The sequence below is a fragment of the Rattus norvegicus genome, chromosome 6 (genome assembly GCF_036323735.1).
Source record: "Rattus norvegicus strain BN/NHsdMcwi chromosome 6, GRCr8, whole genome shotgun sequence".
Taxonomy (NCBI): Eukaryota; Metazoa; Chordata; class Mammalia; order Rodentia; family Muridae; genus Rattus; species Rattus norvegicus.
In genome coordinates this window covers 11,505,556-11,527,627 of record NC_086024.1, presented here as the reverse complement: position 1 = coordinate 11,527,627, position 22,072 = coordinate 11,505,556, and the positions used below count along the sequence as shown (strand labels likewise).

At 42.8% G+C, this 22,072-nt stretch overlaps 1 protein-coding gene across 10 annotated transcripts in view; it reads left to right on the top strand.

The window, feature by feature from the left end:
• Window positions 1-21,266, top strand: part of Gtf2a1l (general transcription factor 2A subunit 1 like) — an 85,261-nt gene extending 63,995 nt beyond the window's left edge. For 8 of the 10 annotated variants that reach the window (XM_063262033.1, XM_063262031.1, XM_063262034.1 and 5 more), the window contains 6 exons: window positions 83-138; window positions 2,434-2,515; window positions 4,480-5,045; window positions 17,356-17,616; window positions 18,236-18,325; window positions 21,004-21,266. In XM_063262033.1, coding sequence (XP_063118103.1) covers window positions 83-138; window positions 2,434-2,515; window positions 4,480-5,045; window positions 17,356-17,616; window positions 18,236-18,325; window positions 21,004-21,111 — 1,163 coding nt within the window. In that variant the 3' untranslated portion in view covers window positions 21,112-21,266. Of the gene's footprint in view, window positions 1-82; window positions 139-2,433; window positions 2,516-4,479; window positions 5,046-17,355; window positions 17,617-18,235; window positions 18,326-21,003 lie in introns of those variants that run through there. The other 2 variants (XR_005505531.2, XM_039112435.2) reach the window with 2 other exon arrangements.
• The last annotated feature ends 806 nt before the right edge of the window (window positions 21,267-22,072 follow it).

Here is a 22,072-nt window from a genome sequence, read left to right as displayed (position 1 = left end):
TCTTTAAAAATAAAATTACCTATGTATGGCAATGTAAAGAGGCAAGTTCTAACGGCTGTGTCCCACCTTATTCTCTGTGCAGCATCGTTGCTGATCCCGGCTGGTAGAACCCTCCAGAGTTTTACGCCAGAAGACCTGGTATGTAGCTGTCCCTTTATTGAGGGGTGCAGGAGGTTGAGCACAGATGTAGTGTATGGCCCTCGGCTGGAGTGGGAGGAGATGTGGGGAACCAGAGTCTTCAGAGTCTTCTGGTTGTTAGCGTCTGTGAAGCCAAGCATCCAAGTTAGGACCGTCCTGAAATGAGAGTGTGCGGGGATTCATGTGCCACACAGTAGGACATACTTCGTGCCCCTTAGCTAGATAGTTTTGATGTATTTTTCCTCCTAATTTTCTTTTCTTCAAGAGTAGAATGATGGTTTTTCATTAAGTGGAATATTTGCTCAATTTTTGTTTTTACTTTGGTGAAGGAAAATTATTTTTCTCTCTCTATGACTTGGAGGCAGATAATAAAATTTTATGTGTTTATAGAAATTGAGTAGTTTTCAGATAGAGAGGAACAATTCCTTTTCACATTTCCTTCCCATACTGTGGCATTGATGGTCATAATCCTTGATCTATTTCACACTGTGTTTTAGCCCATGGACTGCCTTTCTGGGATGTGAATTTTGGCGGGTCGGCTGATGGCCTCTATTAAGATGGCACTCCTGTGAGGGTCTGCTTGACAATAGCGCTGCTTTGACAAGAGATCAATGGGACATCTATGTCTGGGATTTATGGAGACATCACTTTCCTTGATTACAGAAATACTATGTTATAAAAAATAAAAACAAATTCAGAAGCAAACTGTGAAAGAACCTACTCTTCAAAGATAACCATTGTAATTCTTTGAAATGTATTCACTTATTTCTTGAATGCTGTATTACCTTTCAGGGTACACAGTAGAATTGCTTTTGATACTGTTTCTGCCATCATTCTCCTCCCTCCTCCTTCACTTCCTTCTCCCTGTTTCCTTCCTTCTTTCCATGGTCTGTCTGCCTCCTTAACTAATAATGAAGAACTCTCTCTGCTAGTAAAGGAAGATCTGCCAGAGTAGATTGCCACAATTTAGTTAAGCATTATTTTGTTGATGGAATATTTACATTATTTCCATTTTCTCTTGTAGAATTATTGCTAGTTTTAATTTCACATGTCTCACTTGTTTGTGAGAAAATCAAGTCAGTTCCTAGAGGTCGAATTTCTGAGACACAGTGGTCATGCATATTTTAAATTGTGGCGTTTGCAAAATTGTACTCCCAAAGAGTCGTCCCCGTTGACATGCACTCTTGTACAAATTGTCCCAGAAAAGCAATTTCTATCACAGCCTCAACAGCACTGCATGTGGTTGGTGGCAGAGTAGAGTATGGCTCTTGTTTCAAATGGGAGAGAATTTATTTTGAGCCAAATGTTTGACCATAGGCTAAGAACATGGGTTCAGCCTGCCACGAGTGAGACGTTTACCATAGTAATGTTTATGTGACCTTTGATAGTCACAGAACAAAAGATACAAATCAATGTATTTTGTAAATACATGACAAGTACATCAGGCCGGCAGGTTAGGGAGAGAGAGGGGGGGGAGAGGGAGAGGGAGACTGTTGTAGATTTGGGGGTGCTATTTGAAGACACTCTTAGTTTCTTGGTTAGGGGGAAGCTAGTTGCCTCATTACAGGTTTCAAAAGTTCCACCTGTCAGTCAGGAAATGTTAGAACCATAGGTGGTATGGTCATAGGCAAGTGGGTGGGTGATATAGGGCTATTATGTGGAATAAGAAAAGTGCAAGAGAATTTTGGCTCTCAATCTGCAACATTCCAGCTCTCCACAACGATGAGATTCTAACTAGCCCTTCATTTTACAGAATCCTTGACAGCTATCTGGCCTTTTCAGGAACTTTTGAGATCTAATAGACAGAAATGTTTCTTTATCTTGATATAGTTGGTTTTTAAAACTCTAGGTTTAATTATGTAAAATTGTCCATTGTAGACGCATTATTCTATCTACTCTAATATGCTATCTACTTAAAAACAGCTAAAGATAAATTCATAGTCTGGAAGATTTTTGTAAACAGCCTTGGCTCTTACATTGGTGCAGGTGTGGCTGCGCATTGAGTCCCTGTCATAGGACTGTGCCCACCCTGGTCATTACGGCCCACCGGCCTCATAGCCACCACTGGCCTCATAGCCACCACCGGCCTCAGCCGACTGCTGCAGTGCAGTTTCCCTGGACAGAATGATCTGAACCAATTGTTAATGCGCTGTTTAGTCAGAGAGCTTAGCCTTCACTTAAGTGTAGTCAAATCGTGGTCCTCTTGAGGATCATGGCTTTGACTCCCTGTGATTGTGCGGGGAAAGACAGAATCCTGGCCCTTTATAAATTGTAATATCCACTCCTTACGCCTAGAATGCCAGCTGTGCAGCAAACTTCGCCTTTCCTGGCTATCCGATTCACGTCCCAGCAGGCATGGCCCTCCAGACGGCGTCCGGTGAGAGTTTTCCTAGGGGTCTTTGGTTTTAGCATGGACATTAAGTTATGTGATTTTTTTAAAAAAGAATTTTTGTTCTTTGAGAATGTCATATACATATTTAATGTATATTGATTGCATCAACCCCTCACCACCCCCCACTTTTTGAAAAGTTTCATGATTTGTAATGAATGTTTCACTAGAGGTGATAGGAACCTCTAATAACACTTTTAAAGTAAAAATAAAAACAGCAGCTGCCCTTGTTAGGGAAGCAGTGCACCATAGAAGACACTGAGCCTGGCCTGGGTCCCTTCTCATTCTCTCTCCTACTCATTGGAGACCTAGTATATATTGTCTACAATTCAAATTAGCTAGTTTAATTGTATTGTTTTTAATTTAAAAACTTAAATTAGGGGCTGGAGAGATAGCTCAGTGGAAGAGCACCTGTTCTTCTAAACGGCCTGGGTCTAATTCCCAGCCTCTACCTGCTAGCTCACAGCCACCCTTACTCCAGGGGATCTGACGCCCTCTTCTGACCTCTATTAGTAGTGCATGCATGTGGTGCACATTCCATCGATGCACGCACTCACACACATAAAATCAATCTTAAAATATTAACACAGCATTAAAATTGTGTATGTATTCACGTGTCTGTGGGGGTTGGGATATGCATGTGACCCAGCACATACGGATGTCGGGAGACAATTTGTGTCAGTTGGTTCTTTCCCTTCACTGTGTGAGTCCTGGGGACCAACCTGAGACAGTTTGCTGCCCCATTCGCCTCAACTTAAGCAACACACAGTGAAAGAGTGCATCTCTGACCAACCCCTGCCTCCTTTCTTACTCTGGAGTTCATGGCCTAGTGGATAGGAATGACTTGTGGAACCTTCTCTTGGTTTGAAACATGTGCTGGTCTTACTTGGGTTGCCAGAAGTTTAAGTATCTAATACAATGATAAAACCAGGTTCCTTTTGAGTTGTTTTAAAGGAAAAGGAAAAGAGGCTTAAAAGATCAAACTCTTCCTTTTGGATAGCTTTGTGTGATCCAAATCTGAAGTAACTGGAATACATTTCCCATGACTGCTTGTTAAAACTCCATTGTATGCCAGTAACATCATTTTTCAAATAGAGGAAGCTCATGGAGCTCCCTGAGGCTCATGCTGGCCTGTATGACCAAAATATGTCAGTTAAAAAATAGGGAGGAAAGGCTAGAGTTAAAGTAAAAGCAAATATATTTTTTAAAGTAATGGATATTCATTGCAGAAAATACAAATCTTAAGATAATTGAATAATTCCTAGTGACAACCACTATTAACTTACAGGCATCTACTGTCGGTTAGATTTTATTTTGCTCTTTGTTTCTTCCCAAGGAAATGTGAATTCTCTTGTACTGGGCTAGGGAGATGGCAGTGGGTAAGAGCGATTGCACAGGACCTGAGGACCCAAGTTTAAATCTCTGTCGCTCATGAAGAAAGCTAGTGCTGTGCGGGGCAGAGACAGAGGCTTATTGTGAGTGTCTAGCCACCAGCCTAGCTCCTGCCTCAAGGAAATAACGCTAAGAGCAGTAGCACTGGACACTGATGTCCTTCTCTTGTGTCTGTGAGCATACCTGTGACACTACACACACTTACACACATCGCGCACACATATACTCACACCACACAGAGACATGCACACATCTCACACCACACACACTTACACACTCATACACACAGATGCATAAACACACACACAACACATACACATATGCTCACACATTCATGTACATGCACACACACACTCAATACACCACATATAAACACACATGCTCACATACACATACACTCACATGTATACATACATGTACACACATTCACACATATACATACGTGTATACACACAAACACACATACTTGCTCACATGCATACACTCACAGTTATACTATACCCATACATACACATATTGAAAGAGAATTGTACTTACTGTCTCATTTTCCCCTTTTTAAGGTCACCTTTACAAAGTCAATGTACCAGTCGTGGTGACACAGACTTCAGGGAGAGCAGAGATTCTCCAGCATCCGTTTCAGCAAGTCCTTCAGCAGCTTGGGCAGCCTTCAATAATACAGACCACGGTTCCAACATTGCACCCATGCTCTCTTCAAGCCGAAACTGAGAAATCACACAGAATGGAGACTGCGCTGCAACAGCCTACCGTTCTGCATTCCACTCCAGTGGACAGGAAACACACAGAAAATGCTACCAGCGAGAGGCGTGTTCTCCCTGGGAATGAGCTTCGGCCGCAGGAAAGCACTCAGTACATCAGCCTTCCAGGTGTGGGGTTTCCTCCTCAGGTCGCTCTAACAGAGTCTAGCCTGGAGCCAGTGCTCGGTGCCTCAGCAAACCTGACTCAGAATCTACATGGTGGTCCTTTCACACAGGGCCCTCCGGGCACTCTCCGCCACCACGTGCTTGACACACAGCTTCATAGCCTTAGAGACAGGATATATGGATGTGATTCTGTAAAGCAACTGAGGAAAATAGAGGAGCCCAGCAGCCTCCGTGTGTCAGAGAAGGTAGGGCTTCGTGTTCATAGGTGGTGGCCTGTGGTTAGAGTTTCTAGGTTTCTCTTTTGAGGTGTAAGATTAGTTAGAATTATGTATGTTACGTTTTTCCTGTAGAAAATTGTTTCTTTATTGTGGTGTCCTGGCTAATTCCAAATGTCAGTTTGAGTTAGGGGAAGAAGTAGGAGGTGAGTGTAATAAAGACACATGATATGAAATCCTGAACGAATTAATAAAATCATATATTAAAAGTCAATTTTTTTCTATCACCTCTGCAAACATAAACTCAGGGCTAATTCTACTTGTCCAGTTTAGTCTCGTGTAAATCCATGCCAGCTAATAGATTGTCGTTCTCCAGCACAGCGCCTATTCTACAGCAGGGGACGACTAAGGACTACCTGAGTGTTCATCTTCAGAGAGATGAAGATTTTTCTCCCTTCCTTCCCCTTTCCTGCCTTCTCCTCTTCTCCCCCATCCCCTTTCCTTTCTTTCCTCTTTTTTCCACCTCTCCTTCCTTTCTCCTTCCCGTCCCCTTTCTCTCTCCTCTCTTTGTCTTTCGTGTTGTTTAGGTCACACCCAGGCCTTGTAGATGCTAGGCAGGCTCTGAGCTGCATCTCTGTCTGCTAATACTGGACGCAGTGTGTGCTGAGAGTTTAAGCGTCCGATGGCCTTGAGAAACGGCATGTTACGTTTGTGACTATTTCAGATGTTCATGACCCTTGTTCCAGGCATTGAGATTTGGTATAAAGAATTAAGATTAAAATCTGGGTTCTTGGTATTTTTCTCACATTTTCCACATAATACATACAACTTAGGAACTAAATACAAACAAAACTAAGAAGCGACGTGACATTTGGTTTTGAGAGATAAGTGACTGAGCTCTGTTTTCTTCCTTTGGAAACATGGAGGCCTTTCCCCCTGGATCTTAAACAACCTGTGTATGTTTAAGGTTCAGTGGTCAGGGATGAAGTCTTCTCTATTAGTCGTCATGTATTTTATTGATTTTTTTTTTCTGAGAGGAGGAAGTAGTTTAGTTATGGGATGTTAATCAAGGACAGTTCAGGGGTCAATTTGAAGCATAGTAGGTTAAAATTCCAGCTTGACTATTTATGAGCAAGCAACAGAACGTTTCTCTCTGAAATTCAGGTAACCCTGGTGGAGTCCACACTTAGAGAATGAACAGAGGAGGCAGGGAGAGAGGACACAGCTTTGGGACCAGTAGCAAGCCTGCGGTTTTGGTATGCTTTGTGCTTGCGCTGTACTATGTAGAGTTGTGGCAGCGGCGGGTTTAGTCAGCAGGACCGGAAATGCTCAGCAGCTCCTGCCTGGGGCGTGGCGAGTGCACAGTGTGTTATCTCTTGCTCCCTCACCTCCCGGCTTCCAGAGATCTGTCCCTCACTTACCACACCATTTGCCTGTGACCTCGGAAGATGAGCAGTAACATCTTCCTGTGAGAATGCCTCCAGGGAACAAGATGTACCCTGCATGGGGCCAGAAATACCTAGAGTCCAGAGTCCCAGATGGAATGAGGGGGAAGGAGGAGGCCCAGTGACACGAGCTGTGTTCTCAGCTTCCTGGCAGCCAAGGCGAGCGGCCTCATCCACAGCGTACTCCCGTACTCCCGTTATCATGATGGTCTGGTTCATCCGAGGCCCAAGCCAGTGAACTCAAAGCTCTGAAACCATGAGGTCAAGTAAGTCTTCCTGGTAGTTGTCACTGTGACAGGAAGTCTGAGCAGCACACGTGACTGACGGGAGCAGCACACGTGACTGACGGGAGCAGCACGTCTGGGCCGGGGGCGTTACTGTCGTAGCCTGTTACTATGTAGCCAGTGCAGCCATATTGTGACAAAGAGAGATTTCATCCTGTCACCGAACAACTGTATTTATTGTACATGATTTAGTTGTAGATTGAAGGGTGGGTATTGAGTTATAATTTGGTTTCTTGTGCTTTCTGTTATTACCCTGTAATTTGAAGGTCTGTTTTAACAGTCACTGGAATAACAGTGATTTCTTACTTTGTAATGGTTGGAAGCTGGATTTGGCAAAGCTTTATTTTAAGGAATCCTGTTTTATTTGCTTATTGTATTACCTAGCCACAACACCCCACCCCTAAACACACACACACACACACACACACACACACACACACACACACACACACACACACACACACACACTTTAGACCCCTCAGTGGAGTGGAAGATCTTGCCCATTGTGCTCTGTTTTGCTCTAGAGAAGGAAGGCTGAAGCAGCTTCATTACATCGTCTGCAGCAGAACTGCTGACATTTTCCACATTCACACAGGATTTGTGGAAGAACGGACACTGACATTCCTTTAACGTTCAACAGGATGAAAATACCAGTTGCTTTGGAGGGCAGCTGGCATGTGATTTTAATTTCCATTCACACACTGACATCATTAAACAATTCCTGTGCTGTGAGCCTTTTTATTTTCAAGCTAGAAACTGACGTTGTAACATTGGAGGGCTGGCACTTGGTGGAGTTTGAGACCCTGCGTGCCAATGGAGCCTCTGAGGTGCTCCCTCCACAGTGTGGGTTTCTCTGAGTGGAGAGCCGGTTTCAGCATGTGGCCAGCACTGCTGCTAGGATGAAGGCAGTAATTCCAGAAGTCCTGTCACTGACATAAAGCTCAAAGACTTTCAAACCAAGGTTTTGAGTTATTTTCTCTAACACATGTATCAAAAAATGTGGACAAAGTATTAAATTCTGGATTTTTCCAGCTTTCTAAAGAACAGTACTGAAGCCAATGCTTAATCTCTGGGTAGATGTTTGCTCTTTTTGGGAGGGAAGGAAAGCCCTTCATAACATTTCATTCGAAGGGTTTATTGGTGGGTGTGTGGCTACGTGAATGCTTGAGTCTTCCCATGCATTGCCCTCCAGCATCCATTATAAATGCAGTCAAACACTATTGGCTACTTTGGTTGTCTAGCCAGGACATGAGAGCCAGCGGCTGTCTGCACTTTCCAATGTTTGTTTCTAAAGACAGAAGTTAGAAATGGAAAAAAACAAGTAATAAATTTGAGTTTGTAATATTCCTTTTCTCTCAGAGTAAAAAGAGCTTCCCTAGTTTAACATAAACAGAATCTTATTTTAATTTAATTGGAACTGTCCAGGAGAGAGGACAGAGAGGGAGGGAAAGGGAGAGAGGAAGGGAGGAGTGAGAAGGGCAGTGGGGGGAGGAGGGTGGTGTGGATGGTGCAGACACCCATGGGAAGGCCAGAAGGGGAGGACATCTGAGTCCTGTTCCATCACTTGTCCCTTGAAACAAGGGCTCACTGAACTGCGAGCTTACTGTTTTTCAGTTAATGTGCTAACCAGTGAACTCATGACCAAGGCAAGTCTTATGAAGGACAACATTTAGTTGGGGCTGGCTTACAGGTTCAGAGGCTCAGTCCATTATCATCAAGGTGGGAACATGGCAGCATCCAGGCAGGCATGGTGCAGGAGGAGCTGAGAGTTCTACATCTTCATCTGAAGGCTGCTAGGAGACTCACTTCCAGGCAGCTAGGATGAGGGTCTGAAAGCCCACACCCAGGGTGACACACCTACTCCTACAGGGCTACTCCTTCTAATAGTGCTACTCCCTGGGCCGAGCACATAGAAACCGCCACCGTAGGTTTATTAGCCTGCTCGGGAGCACCCTGTGCTGTGGTGTGCAGCAGCAGATCCACTGTGTGAGTGTAGCCTCAATTACCACTTGGGCACTCGGAATCTTCCTGGTTTTGGAATCTGAGTAGTAGAGGTTGAATAAACGTTGCTCTGTCATGAGTGGACGCATCTAAAACGCCCTGTCTAAAGCTGGTTCTCCAGAGCAGTTCATTTCCAGTGATAATTGTCCTGTGTTCTGGGCACTCTCTTCCCTACTTAATCCGTGTCTGCTTGTTTTTCGCCAGTACCTCATTGTCTTTATGGTAGTGAGTTGAAGGTAAGCTGGATATCAGAGGAGTCCTTCACATCTGTTCTTTTTCAAAACTATTTTGAATCTTCTAATTCCTCTGTATTTCCGTATAAGTGTGATAATGAGATTGTTAACCCAAAAACAAATGAACAACAACAAAATGGAAACCCAGCTTCTGGGATTTCTTTTGAGCTGTGTTGATTGTGTGATACGCAAGTAAAGAACTGATAACCACAATCTGCTTAGAGTGACTGTTTCCTCGTGATTCTTTCTGGGCAGGGTCTGGGTGTCCAGGGACTTGTCTACTTCATCTACTTTCCCACTCTCTTTAAAGGTTTATTTGCAATATTCCCTGTTTGTGTGTGTCTGTGCACATGACTGCAGGTACCCGTGGAGGCCAGAAGAGGGCGTCAGGTCCCTTGGAGTTGGAGTTCTGAGTGTCTGAGCTGCCCAGTGTGGGCACTGGGAACTGAAAAGAGCAGTGCATGCTTTTTTAACTGCAGAGCCTTCTCTCCAGTCCCGCACGGCTTTGCACTGTGTTGGTGGATAGGTGTTGATAGCATTGAGTGACAGCTGCTTGTGCCCCTAAAGTCAGTGGTGATGTCCCCCGTTTTACTTGTGATTGCAGGCAGATGTCTTCCTCTTTCCTTCTTCAGTCTGGATAAAGAGTCTCCTATTTATCCATCTTTCTGAAAAACCAACTTTTGGTTTTATTGATTTCCTTCACTATTTCCCTATTTTCTATTTTATCTCTGTTCACTTTTACTTCTTTCCGATAACCTTGGATTTTCCCCCCCTTCCCCCTGGTGCTATAATGCATTAGATTAGGCTGTTAATATGAGATTAGTCTTTTAAATGTAAGCATTTACAACTGTAAATTTACCTTCTAGGTCCTGTAAATTTTGGGAAGTGTGTTACATGCCTTTCATTCCTTTTCAGACTTTGTTTGTTTGTTGAGAGCTCAGGCTGGCCTTGAACTGATAATCTTCTTGCCTCAGCCTCCTTCCTGAGTGCAGGACTTACAGGAACGTGTTCCATACCGAGCTGACCTTTTTTTAAAAAATCTTAAGATCTTATAATTTCACTTTTAACTCACTGGCTTTGAAAATATGATATTTAATTGTCACATGTTTTAGATTTTCTCTTTATGGATTTCTATAATTTATTCTAAATTATCTATTTTTGTAACTTTATTCACTGTTATTTCTAGTATCATGATCATAAAAGATGCTTACTGTGGTATTCTTTTCTTTCTGAATTTGTTCTGCATCCTCAAATACTTGATTGTTATTGTGACCTGAGAAAGATGTGTTGTGCTTTTGTTGTTTGGAGAATTCCTTTGTATCTCCATGTTGTTACTGTCCTCTTGACACAAACTAGAGTTGTCTTGAAAGAGGGAGCCACAACTGAGGAACTGCCTCCATTGACCTGTAGGGTTGTATCTGGGGCAGTTTCTTACTCCTAGTTGACATAGGTAGGCCTGGCCCACTGTGGGCGGTACCATCCCTAGGCATGTAGGCCTGGGCTGTATAGAGAAGGTAGCTGAGCAAGCCAGGGGAGGAGAACCAGTAAGCAGCATTCCTCCGTGATTTCTGCTCTGCTCTTATTTATGCTGTTGCCCTGAAGTGTAAGCCAAATAAACCTTTCTCTCCCACAAGCTGCTTTTGGTCCTGATGTTGATAACACTAACAAAATAAACTAGAAGACGAGTCTCTATGTCTCTATGTCCTGTAATCATAGTGTTAAGGTCAGTATTTGTCATTGATTTTGTCACACACCACTGATAGTCCCTTCCTGTCCTGTGCTGTCTCTGAGGAGTGGCAGTTCTTTCCTGTCTCTGAGGTGTGACAGTCCCTTCCTGCCCTGTGCTGTCTCTGAGGTGGACAGTCCCTTCCTGTCCTGTGCTGTCTCTGAGGTGGACAGTCCCTTCCTATCCCATGCTGTCTTTGAGGTGGATAGTCCCTTCCTGTCCTGTGCTGTCTCTAAGGGGTGACAGTCCCTTTCTGCCCTGTGCTGTCTCTAAGGGATGACAGTTCCTTCCTGTCTCTGAGGTGTGACAGTCCCTTCCTGTCCTGTGCTGTCTCTGACTTCCTTTCTTTTTGCTGTATGTTATTTAGCAGTTCTGACAATTGGTAGCATTTATAATTATAATGCCTGGTGTTTTGTTTTTTGTTCTTGTTGTTTTTGGACAGAGCCCTGTAGCTCTTTGGGCTAATATTTACGTGGCATTAATCTCTGCTCTTTGATTTTCAACCTATTATATCCTTAGATCTTCAGTTAGGGTCATGTCCATAGCAGACGGCTGCCTTTTCCCTCTGCAATCATTTTGCATTCTGTATGCGTTGTTTGGGAAATGCTATGATTTGGACAGAGCTGGCCGTAGGAGCTTTTGAAAAGGGAAGATGAAACCAGTAAGGTTCTAGAGTCCACCTCAGGATAGGTTCCTGCTGAGCGCCGAGCAGAGATGGTCCTGAGAGTCCACATCAAATTCTGTTGTGAAAAAAAAAAAATGACTTGGCTCGGCCCTAGGCTCTGGTCTGTCTCTTTTCCACATGGTCCCTGTATTGTGGCTCCCTGCGCCTGTGACATCCTTATCAAAGCCACGCAGGGTGCTAGCTCCTTTTGAAGTCCCAGAGTCATGAACTAAATAAACCTTTTCTTTATAGATTTCTCATGCTTAGTCATTTTGTTAGAACAATACAAAATGGGTTGATCGAGATAATTTAATCCATCTGTGCTTTAGGTAATTATTGATGGGGATAATTACTTAAATGGTAATTCTCCGTTTTGTTACTTGCTTTCTGTGTATCTTACGTTTTTCCCTCTGATTCTGTCTTTGCTGCCGCCTTTTCTGTTTAATTGGCATTCTTGTATTGATGCATTTGATTTCCTTATCATCCCCACTGTGTGATATTCTATAGCCGCTTTCCTCCTGGTTATTATGGGGATTAAATATACCATCTTCACACAACACCAAGCCCTTTGAGTCTGACTGGAACAGATGCAGCCACACAACAGGCTTCTCCTTCACAGTTTGGCCATTCTCTACTTTTCCTTTCTGTCAGAGGTTGTATTTGCACAGACACATTAATGCAGATGTATGCATTTGCCTCCTAAGTCCTAGAGAAGGCAAAAAACGCATTGAGCTAAAACTAATGAAAGACCCCAGCTTAGCAGCAGTAACGCCATGGTTCAGGGAAAGGTTAGAACACTGAGTACACAGCGGCTGCCAAGCAGGATATGTTTGGTTGAAGGCCTGGCAACAGGACGACTGCGGTTGAGCACCTGACAATGAGAAAAGCCCCGGGAGAGGTCCCACACCCTGGTGGGGGGCCGAGTCAGCCGTTATGTTCCAAGAAGGTAGCTAAGAAACTTGCCCCCAGGCTGAACCCTTGGGGGGCCGAGTCAGTCCTTATGTTCCAGGAAGGTAGCTAGGAAACTTGCCCCCGGGCTGAACCCTTGCCACATTAGAATCCACCAATTATATCCCTGTAACCATGCATCTGCTTCTGTATGCTTGCTTCTGCTCCCCAGAATCCTATAAAAAGCCCATCCTTGGTTCCGTGGGGCGCGCCAGTCCCCCGAGTGACTGAAGCGCCCACAGGTGCCTGTGTATCCCGACAATAAACCAAATCCTCTTGCTGATTGCATCCTGTGGTGTCTCGGTCTGGTCATTAGAGTTGGAGGGTCTCCATCCCGAGGGAAAGTTCTCCCTGAGAGCTTTTCACTATGGTAGTGCAGGCTTCTGATCTGCTGCTGTCAGCTTCCCTTTCCTGGAAAACAGTCTTAACCTTGTTTCTCTTACTAGCTAACCCAAAGGGTTTCTGGGAGAACCCCTTCACCTTTGACCTGGGAATGTTTTCCCTTTCCCTCTTGTCTAGGATGGCAGGTGAACTTAATGCAAGGTGAGGGGGAGGTGTGGCAGCCTCTATATAAATCATTGATTGTCACTGGGACAGAGATTGGACAAATCCTTCCCTATTTTAAGTACTTTAAATACATCATCCCAATGCATTCTGCCTTTTGGTATTTTGCTAGAAAAGTGGAAAAAGTGTTATTGAATGTAGAAAGATGCTCTTCTTACCACTTCAAATGGTACTGGCTAACAATTCCAGTTTCTAATTATTTATGCTACTGAGTAGGCATACAATTGATTTTTTTTAAATGATCTTATATCCTGTCACCTGTTAAAACCAGGTAATTTTGTATAGTCTTTGAACTTGTTTTATACAGTTAAAGTGAAAAGAAACAGCTTAATTGATTCCTGTCAACGTCTTGTTTTTTGTTTTTATTTTACATTATGCTCCTGACTTCTAGTACAGAAATGGACTAGAGAGAGCCAGTAGTTTGCTCTTGGTCCTCAGGGAAAGCCATTCAGTCTTCTTAGCAAGTGCTGCGCTGACTGTGGCTTCTGTTAGGTGCCTCTTACAGGGGGACGAAGTTTCTTTCAGTGAGAGGGTGCAGAGAGTTGTCTGTGCTTGCGCAGAGGTTGTGAGGAGGAGGCAGAGGCAGGGCAGTCTGACTGGGGCCAGCCCTGTCTACATAGTCAGTGCTGCAGAGTGAGAGCCTGCCTCAAAAAGCCAAGGTCATCAAGAGACTTTAGGAGATACTTTGGAATTGTTGAACTTTCCTCATGCACTGAAATCACATCTCCCCTCATTCCTCCCTCCCTCCTTTATCCTTCTCTCCCTCATTCCTTTCTTCCTTCTCTCTCCCCTGCTGGCTGAAGTGATTGATTCACCTTCCACTGCTCCCTCCCTTTTAAAGGCATCCTCTCGATGAAACTTCTTGAGCCACGCTGTGTGGTCTTCCTTTTAAATGCTTGGTTCAGTTTGCTAAAATTTCACTGAGACATTTTGCCTTGTTTTCAAGAAGAATACTGCTATCTCTCCATTTTTTTTCCTTCCTTGTAGTGGATTTTAAGGTAGTAGGAGTTTTGTAAAATAAGTTGAAACTTATCTATACATCATTTCTTTTCTGAGAAAAGAATGTGACCTCCTAGATCCAGACTTTTTCTTTGTGGAGGCAGATTGTATGTATGTATGTGTTTGTAATATTTTCCCACTAATTTATTTATTAATTCATTTTACATCTCTATTGCAGCTTCCCCTCTCTTAGTCCCCCCTCATACATTCCCCCCTCACACAGCCCCTCCTCCCAGTCCCACCTCACACAGCCCCTCCTCCCAGTCCCACCTCACACAGCCCCTCCTCCCAGTCCCACCTCACACAGCCCCTCCTCCCAGTCCCACCTCACACAGCCCCTCCTCCCAGTCCCACCTCACACAGCCCCTCCTCCCCTATCCCCCCTCTCGAAGGGGAAAGTTGTGGGGCAGATTTTAACTGTAGATTATTTTACTTTAGTGTTTCTCTTAGGTCATCTGGTGTTTCTTGTGTAAACTTTGATAGTTTTATTTGTTGTTATGATAGGAATTCATTCATTTTATCTACTTGTAAGGTTTATTGTGACAAAGTTAGCAGTACTTTTTTTTTTTATCTTTTAAATGTTTTTAGGACCTGCAGTGACATCCTTTTAATCCTTTTAGCAGTCCAAAACTCTGGTATCTTTTATGTTCAATTTTACCATTTTTCTTTAAATGAATGGTTATTGGTCTTGATTTTCTTTTCTTTCTTTCTTTTTGTTGTTGTTGCTATTTTGTTTGTTTCTTTTTTATTGTTTCCTTCATTTTGCTTTGGGCTTAATTTGACTTTTTGCTTTAGTTTAAGTTGAATTATTGAGCCACTGACTTAAGATTTTTATAATTATTGATATATATATGTATATCTATAATATTCTATACATGTCAATTAGGCCGTATAGACTGCATGCATTGGTCAGGCCCTCTGCATGGTTCCTGGTATTACTGTAAATGTTCCTGTTGCTTGCTAGGAAGAGCTGCAGCTGTGAATTTAGGGAGCTTTAGTGCGTTATAAACATAGGCGCTGCTGCTGAGACACACCCGAGACCTGCTTTAGATTTACATATTTTTGAGACAGTAGTAATAGTGATGGCGGACGCACAGGACTGGGATCGCTGCTCTCTTCTCAGACTGACTGTTTCGTTTTTAGATAATCTTGTGTATCTTTTGTAACATGCTGTGTTCTGACACAAATGCCGTCATTTTAGCTTTACTTTGATTAGTGTTTGCATGGTACTGGTTGTCTCTTCTTACTAAGATATTTTTATATTTAAGTTATTTTGTTATGTGTGATATGAGTGTCCCAGTGTATGTGAGAGATCAGAGGACACAGGAGTAGGCTCCTTCCTTCTACCATGTGGTCCCAGGATCAAACTCAGTTTGCCAGGCTTGGCGGCAGGCCCCCTTTTCCACTGAGCTTCTCACCAGCCCTCTCCTTAGATACTTTTAACTGATCTGTGTTGAAGTCCTGTCATAAATTGATACCTTAAGACGTAAAATTGTGTTTGACTGTACATCTCAGAGAAAGTGTATTTGTTCAAGTCATAATAAAGTGTCTTAGGCCCTATTAGAAGTCTTCCTTTTTTCAGGGACCTTGAAGATTCCCCAAATTCCTTAGGTCGATAGGTGAAGGCTATCCTTTCTGAGCCCTTAATTTGTACCTGTGCACCTAACCCGGAGAGCTGAAGTGGTCTATTGTTAGATAATGGCTGTCCGTGTGCTTCCCAAAGAGCCAGCATGTCCATGTGCTACCTTACAGCACCTGGTGTTCATTATCAAGGTTTCATTTTTGCGACATCGGCTTTGAGCTCACAAGGTCCTTCTGCCTCAGCCTCCAGAGTGCTAATATTTGAGGTATGGACTTCCATTAGTTTTAAGATTATTTTCATTTATTTTTAGTCATAAAATAAATTAAATCCACATAAAATCATTTTATCATGAGAAAAAATAATGGAAGTATATGTTAATCATCTCCACTAAAGAAATGAGTTTTGAAAAATCACTTCTCATTCAGAACTCTGCTCATGTTGGGCATGAGGCCCTTTTAAACATATTACACATCTCGTGGCCTTGGCCGAATGCATTTAACCTAATTTCCCCCATCCTCATATAGGTTAAAATACCTTTTAAGCCATGTCTGTAATGAAGATTCCTTATTTATGTGCATACATTTTGATTAGTTTAAGGGCCTGATTTTGTCAAAAAGGATGAGAATTGTGCTGTAAATTCTGTGGTATTTATGGGTACATAAAATAGCTCTTCTCATTAAGACACTTGAAGCTCTGGGGAGCTCTCGCCCACCTGTGACAGGCGAATGGGAAGACATATGCTGCACGCGAGGCGAAGCCTCTGTAATCAAACTTGGGCTTTAATTCCATCTCATTCTTTGCTGCCTTTGTGGTCCTGTAAACCATAGTGTCTTATCTCAGTGTGTTGCAATTAGATTTAAATTAGAAAATGCCCATAAAACACTTACCAGATGCTTGTTAGCTCCGTTTGGAAGAGAATAATAGAAGTAAAAGTCACCTGTGTAGCCAGGGTACATCTGTCATCACTATCCATTTCTAGAATGTTTCCATCCTCTGAAGGAGAGACATTAGATCATACCTATGGTTTGAATGAAAATGGCTCCCAGAGGCCATAGGGAGTGACACTATTATGAGGTGTGACCTTGTTGGAAGAGGTGTGGTTTTGTTGGAAGAAGTGTGTCATTGGGGGTAGGCTTTGAGGTCTCAGATGCTCAAGCTGGTCCAGTGATTTTCTTGCCGCCTGCTGATCCAGATGTAGAACTCTCAGCTACCTTTCTAGTATCATGTCTGCGTGCACGCCGCCATGCTTCCCACCATGACCATGACAGACTGAACCTCTAAACTGTAAGCCAGTCCCAATTAAATGTTGTCTTTTATAGCTTTTGCTGTATCCAGACTGTTTCTTCAGAGCAATAGAAACCCTAACTAAGAACTACACTCCCACCCCTCTCTCCTTCCTAGGCCTTGGCGGTCTTTGTTTTACTTTTGTCTTTATGAACAGTTCTAAAATAGGCACCTCAGGTTAAGTGAAGTAACGAAGCAGTTCTCTATTGGTCCCTTTGACCACATAGTCCCTTAAAGTCTGCATTCATTTCTTGAGCACTCCACTGTCCTTTCTACATCATTTGGTTGCCACTGTAATCAAGCACAGTAGTTAGGATTCAGCAGGACATGTGTCTAAAGGCATATCCGTGAAGGCTGGCAAAAGTGAGAGCTGTGAGCTCGCTTGTTGCTGGTGTCTGGTAGTATGTTTACTTAAAACCAAACAATCTTTTTTTGTTAGAAATGCTAAAGATATCCCAGAATCCCATGTTAAGGGACAAATCTCAGAAGGCAAAGAGATAAGTTTAAATGGCCCCTTGTGTGGTATTTGGCCAATCATTCACAATCCAGATTCAGTGTTTTAATGCCTCATTTAGCTTGAAGAACTTGACCATGTCTCTTCTGTTTGCAGAGTTGTACTTCTGAGAGGGATCTGAATATTCAGGTAACCGATGATGATATTAATGAAATAATTCAAATAGATGGAACCGGCGATAACTCTTCTGCTGAAGAGGGGGGAAGCATAAGGGATGCAGATGAGAATGAATTTCCAGGGATCATTGAAGCCGGCGACCTTAAGGTACTTGAGGAAGAAGTGGACAGCGTATCAAATGAAGATTCAACTGCAAACAGCAGTGACAACGAGGACCATCAAATAGACGCCCTAGAAGAGGTGAGGCGGGCGCTCCTCTGAGCTGAGTCTTGGCTTATTAACTGAGAGGATTTGTGCTTCCCTGTACCGCACAGCCGGATACATTTCTGATTAAGATTAACCTTGTCTTTGCTCTTGTAAAATCAGAGTGATTCATATGCAGGACTCGTAACCTTTCAACTTTAAACTGTAATTCAAATGGGTATTAAGTGGTTAGGTATTGGATTTATGTTTGTTGCTTTTTAAGTTGTCTTGGTAGAAGGCTTGGGAGAGGCAATCTTTGTCCTCTATCTAATAAGTGTGATGATGTTTGGGTAGAATGTGGTATTGCATTTGTGAGGGCTGTTGATGTGCACTTGGGGTTGCACATGACATATCTGCCTGTGGTAACTCATGTCCTATCCGAGTTACCCTCTTTACTAGATTGGTACCAGAGATGAGAAAACTGAGACATGGGGAATTTGCCCAAGGTCAGCATGAATTATCAAGTGGTCAAGCTGGAAGTCAAAGTGAGGTTGTTTGACCTTAAAGCAGAAATACTATTCTGTCTCTTCAGGTCCCTCTACTTCTAAGTCTTTCTATCTTTACAAAAATTTGAGGCATCATGAAATCCCTTAATGTGATCATCTTTCATCTTTAGGATCCCCTAAATTCTGGAGATGATGTCAGTGAGCAGGACGCGCCAGACCTGTTTGACACAGATAATGTAATTGTCTGTCAGTATGATAAGGTACTGTGCTCACATCTTGGACTGTGAGTTTATTAATTGAACTTATACTGGGAGGTTTATAAAATAGTGTGAAATATGATGGAGAATTCTCTGGTTCAAAGTCAAGTGACTCATGAAACAGCTGTTTAATTCTGTAAAGGATTTCTTTGTGTATGTGTACATCGTGTGCACATTTGTGTGGGTGCACATGTGTGTATCAGTGCGCATGTCCATGTGCATGGAGGTCAGAGGGTAACCTCTGCTGTTATTTCTTAGGAAATGTATATATATATATATATATATATATTTTTTTTTTTTTTTTGGTTCTTTTTTTTGGAGCTGGGGACCGAACCCAGGGCCTTGCGCTTCCTAGGCAAGCGCTCTACCACTGAGCTAAATCCCCAACCCCGGAAATGTATATTTTAATTTTACAGACAGGGTGTTTTTGTTGGCCTGGAGCTAAGCAAGTGGTCTAGGCTGGCTGGCCACCAGCTCCCAGTCTTCCTGCCTGTGTTTGCCTTCCCCTGCACTGGGATTACAAGTGTGCACCACTCTGCCCAGCTTCTTTTAATGTGGATCTGGGTCTCAAACTCAGGTCCTCATGTTTGTACGGCAAGCGCTTTTATCTACAGCCCCGTTCTGTAAAGTTTTGAGGGTGTATTTTGGATCTTCCGTTGTGCATGTATGGGATCGTGACTCTTGAAAGTGATCATCTGTCCCTATCCCCTTCTCAGTGGTTCTGGGGACTGTCACACATGTAGGCAAGTGCTTTGTCACACCCCAAGCCCCATTTGGCTGTGCCTATCAGCCCCTAAGTGATAATCTTCGTCCTAAGAAGGTAGCAGTCTTATTCAAACACAGCATTTCTTACAGAATAAAAAAAAAAATCACACATGGTAAGATGGCAGGCTAACCAGGTATGAGAATAGTGTGACAGATAAAGCAAATGCTGATAACACAGGAATCAAACTGTAAGCTATGTGGCAGACAGAAAGGCCTACAGCAGCAAGGAAATACAAGGAGTTATTTGCTGTTGGGACTTTTCATGACCTGTCGTGGGTGATGCTGGCCTTTGACATGGGGCTTTATGATTTGTACTGCAGGGATAGGGACAGGAGGCAGGCATTCAGAGTGCAGCCTGGCACTGAGCAGAGAAATAAAGGGATGATGCCTGTGCATGGGACATTCTCACGAGCATTGTCTGGGATGCCCACATCTCTGCTACTTCCTGTCACATGACATTCAGATCCGTGGCAGCCTAACATTCATGAAGTGAATATTAATATCTTTGGTGTTTTTAATCATAATTTGATATACATGAAGGAAACAGAAAATAGTGTTTTTAATTGATATATATATATATATATATATATATATATATATATATATATACCATTTCTTTACAAAATCACCTTATTCTTTCTAACATGTTATATAGATAGAAAAAAAATTATCAGGCTTTGGTTTCCTTCTTTATTAAAATATCAGCTCTTCAAAGCAGGAATTGTTTTTACTTTCATAATACATTAAAGTCTACAGTCATCTCTGCAATTTTCTCTGTGGATTCTACCAAGTGGATTGAAAACATTTGAAAAATTACATGTCTGCTGAGCATATGCAGACTTAGTTTGGGTCACTATTTTTCAACAATTAAGTATTACCATTACTTCAAAGCATTTGCATTGCATTGGCTGTTATGAAAACCTAGACATTATATAAATCTTCCAGGAGGATGGAATAGGTTTATGTAACACACAAAACCCTGTGTATAAGGGATTTGAGCAGTCCCCAGACCTGGGTCTAAGTGGGGCTGATCACTGACACTTTGCCAAGGAGAGACAGTCCTCACAGTGAGTGTACGGATGACTGACCGTTCTCTAGTCCTTGTGTTAGTATTTGACTTATGGGGACTTAAATGTGTAGTGGTAAATATTAAAAACTGAGGTCACCATCCCATGTTATTGCCACATGGCATTCACTGCGTCCTTTTATCTCAATCAGCAAAAAACATCTCAACCCAACTCGCTGAGTTCCCAATTTCCATCCCGTGTTGCTGCTGGCTACTCTCTGTGCCCTGATCTCACCATCCATCTAATTCCCAAGGCGGGTCGCTGTCACGCTAGTTCTATATAGCGTCTGCCTATCTCGAGGCTCTCTTGCCGCAGACTCTGCTCACGTTCCCAGCATACGCTACCTGTGGTTATAGTCACAACTCCCAGTAACCCATTAACATCAAAACTCAGTAGCCTGTAACTTATCAGATTTGGATCAGTAATTATTATTCCACAAAACATCTACATAATAAACAATAAATTAATATTGATATAAATTGTCCACCTACATAAGACAAATTGTCCTATAAAATTCCATCCCTTATAAAATACTCATAACTGCCGGTGGCCCTTTAAGGCCACACAGATCTGGGTCGTCCTTCTCTGCCTCCATCTTGGCTCTTCTTCCTCCTTCTTCTCCCAAACTCTGTGCCCGCCTTACGTATTCCCTGTCCAATCACAGGCCTTGCCTTATCTTGTGCCTGCCCTCACCCGCATAGAGACACCGTCCCACACAAATGTTTGCTGAAGGATGATGGGCTATCTTGCGAAGGTCTTACATACAAGGCCAGCATAGTCCAGTTTGCTGCTTCAAAGGATATAAGCGATCATTTAGCTTATGGACTCAGAGCATCTTTCTCTTTCCAGATTCACCGGAGTAAGAACAGATGGAAATTCTACTTGAAAGATGGAGTCATGTGCTTTGGAGGGAGAGACTATGTGTTTGCAAAGGCCATTGGTGAAGCCGAGTGGTGAGCACCAGAGGCTCGGTCCATCAGCTCTGTGAACCCACGTGGGACTACTATATTGTATGTGTGACCCACATTCTTATTTTATATGTGGTCCATCGAAGAATCGATTTTACTTTTTTGTTCACTATATGGAATTAAATAAAGTATAGTTCAAATGCAGACACACATTTACAATGTTATGTTTATTTTGCTTTCCATTTTAGCTGGCACCACCACCATTATCCTGTTTTTGCAAAGCATAATTGCACTGGGTGTGACGGCACTCAGCTGTGTCCCACTTGTCACCACAGCCCCACCCACACACCCTCACACCCCTCATTTTTAAAAAGTGCAAACGAAATCTATGTAAATTTAAGCAAAGTGAAGTGCAATACTTTTCTCCGCGTGTCCCGATCTGTTGGTAGGATGGCGGTGACTACAGACAGAAGTAAGTGCTCACTAAATTATCTTGAATTTGGTGCTCTCGCACCTGTCCCAGATGGGCCTAAGAACCCCAGCTCTTGGGATATTACTGGAGTTGGTGGTTTTCAAGGTTTTTTGGCCAGGATCCACACTACAGAACATACTTTGGAAATGAAGTCTCTATTTGAATGTATATGAACACACATAACACAAGTTTTGCAGAGTACGTCAGAAATCACTTACCGTCAGCATGGTGGCCTTCTGCATTCTCTATTAGACTGTGCTGTCTAATTAAAAGTTATATAATTTTGGGTCACAAAGTTTATTTCACTGTGTGATAGTTTACACTTTTTTAAAGATAAGATTTATTTTTAAATTTTATGCATATAGATATTTTGAATGTATGTGCGTAAATTTCTGCGGTGCCCACAAAGCCCAGAAGACACCACTTTATCCCCTTTATCTGGAGGTATGTACAGCATTTAGCTGTCATGGGGGTGCTGGGAATTGATTCTGGGCCCGCAAGAAGAGCAGGCAGTGTATTTAACTGCTCGGCTATCTTT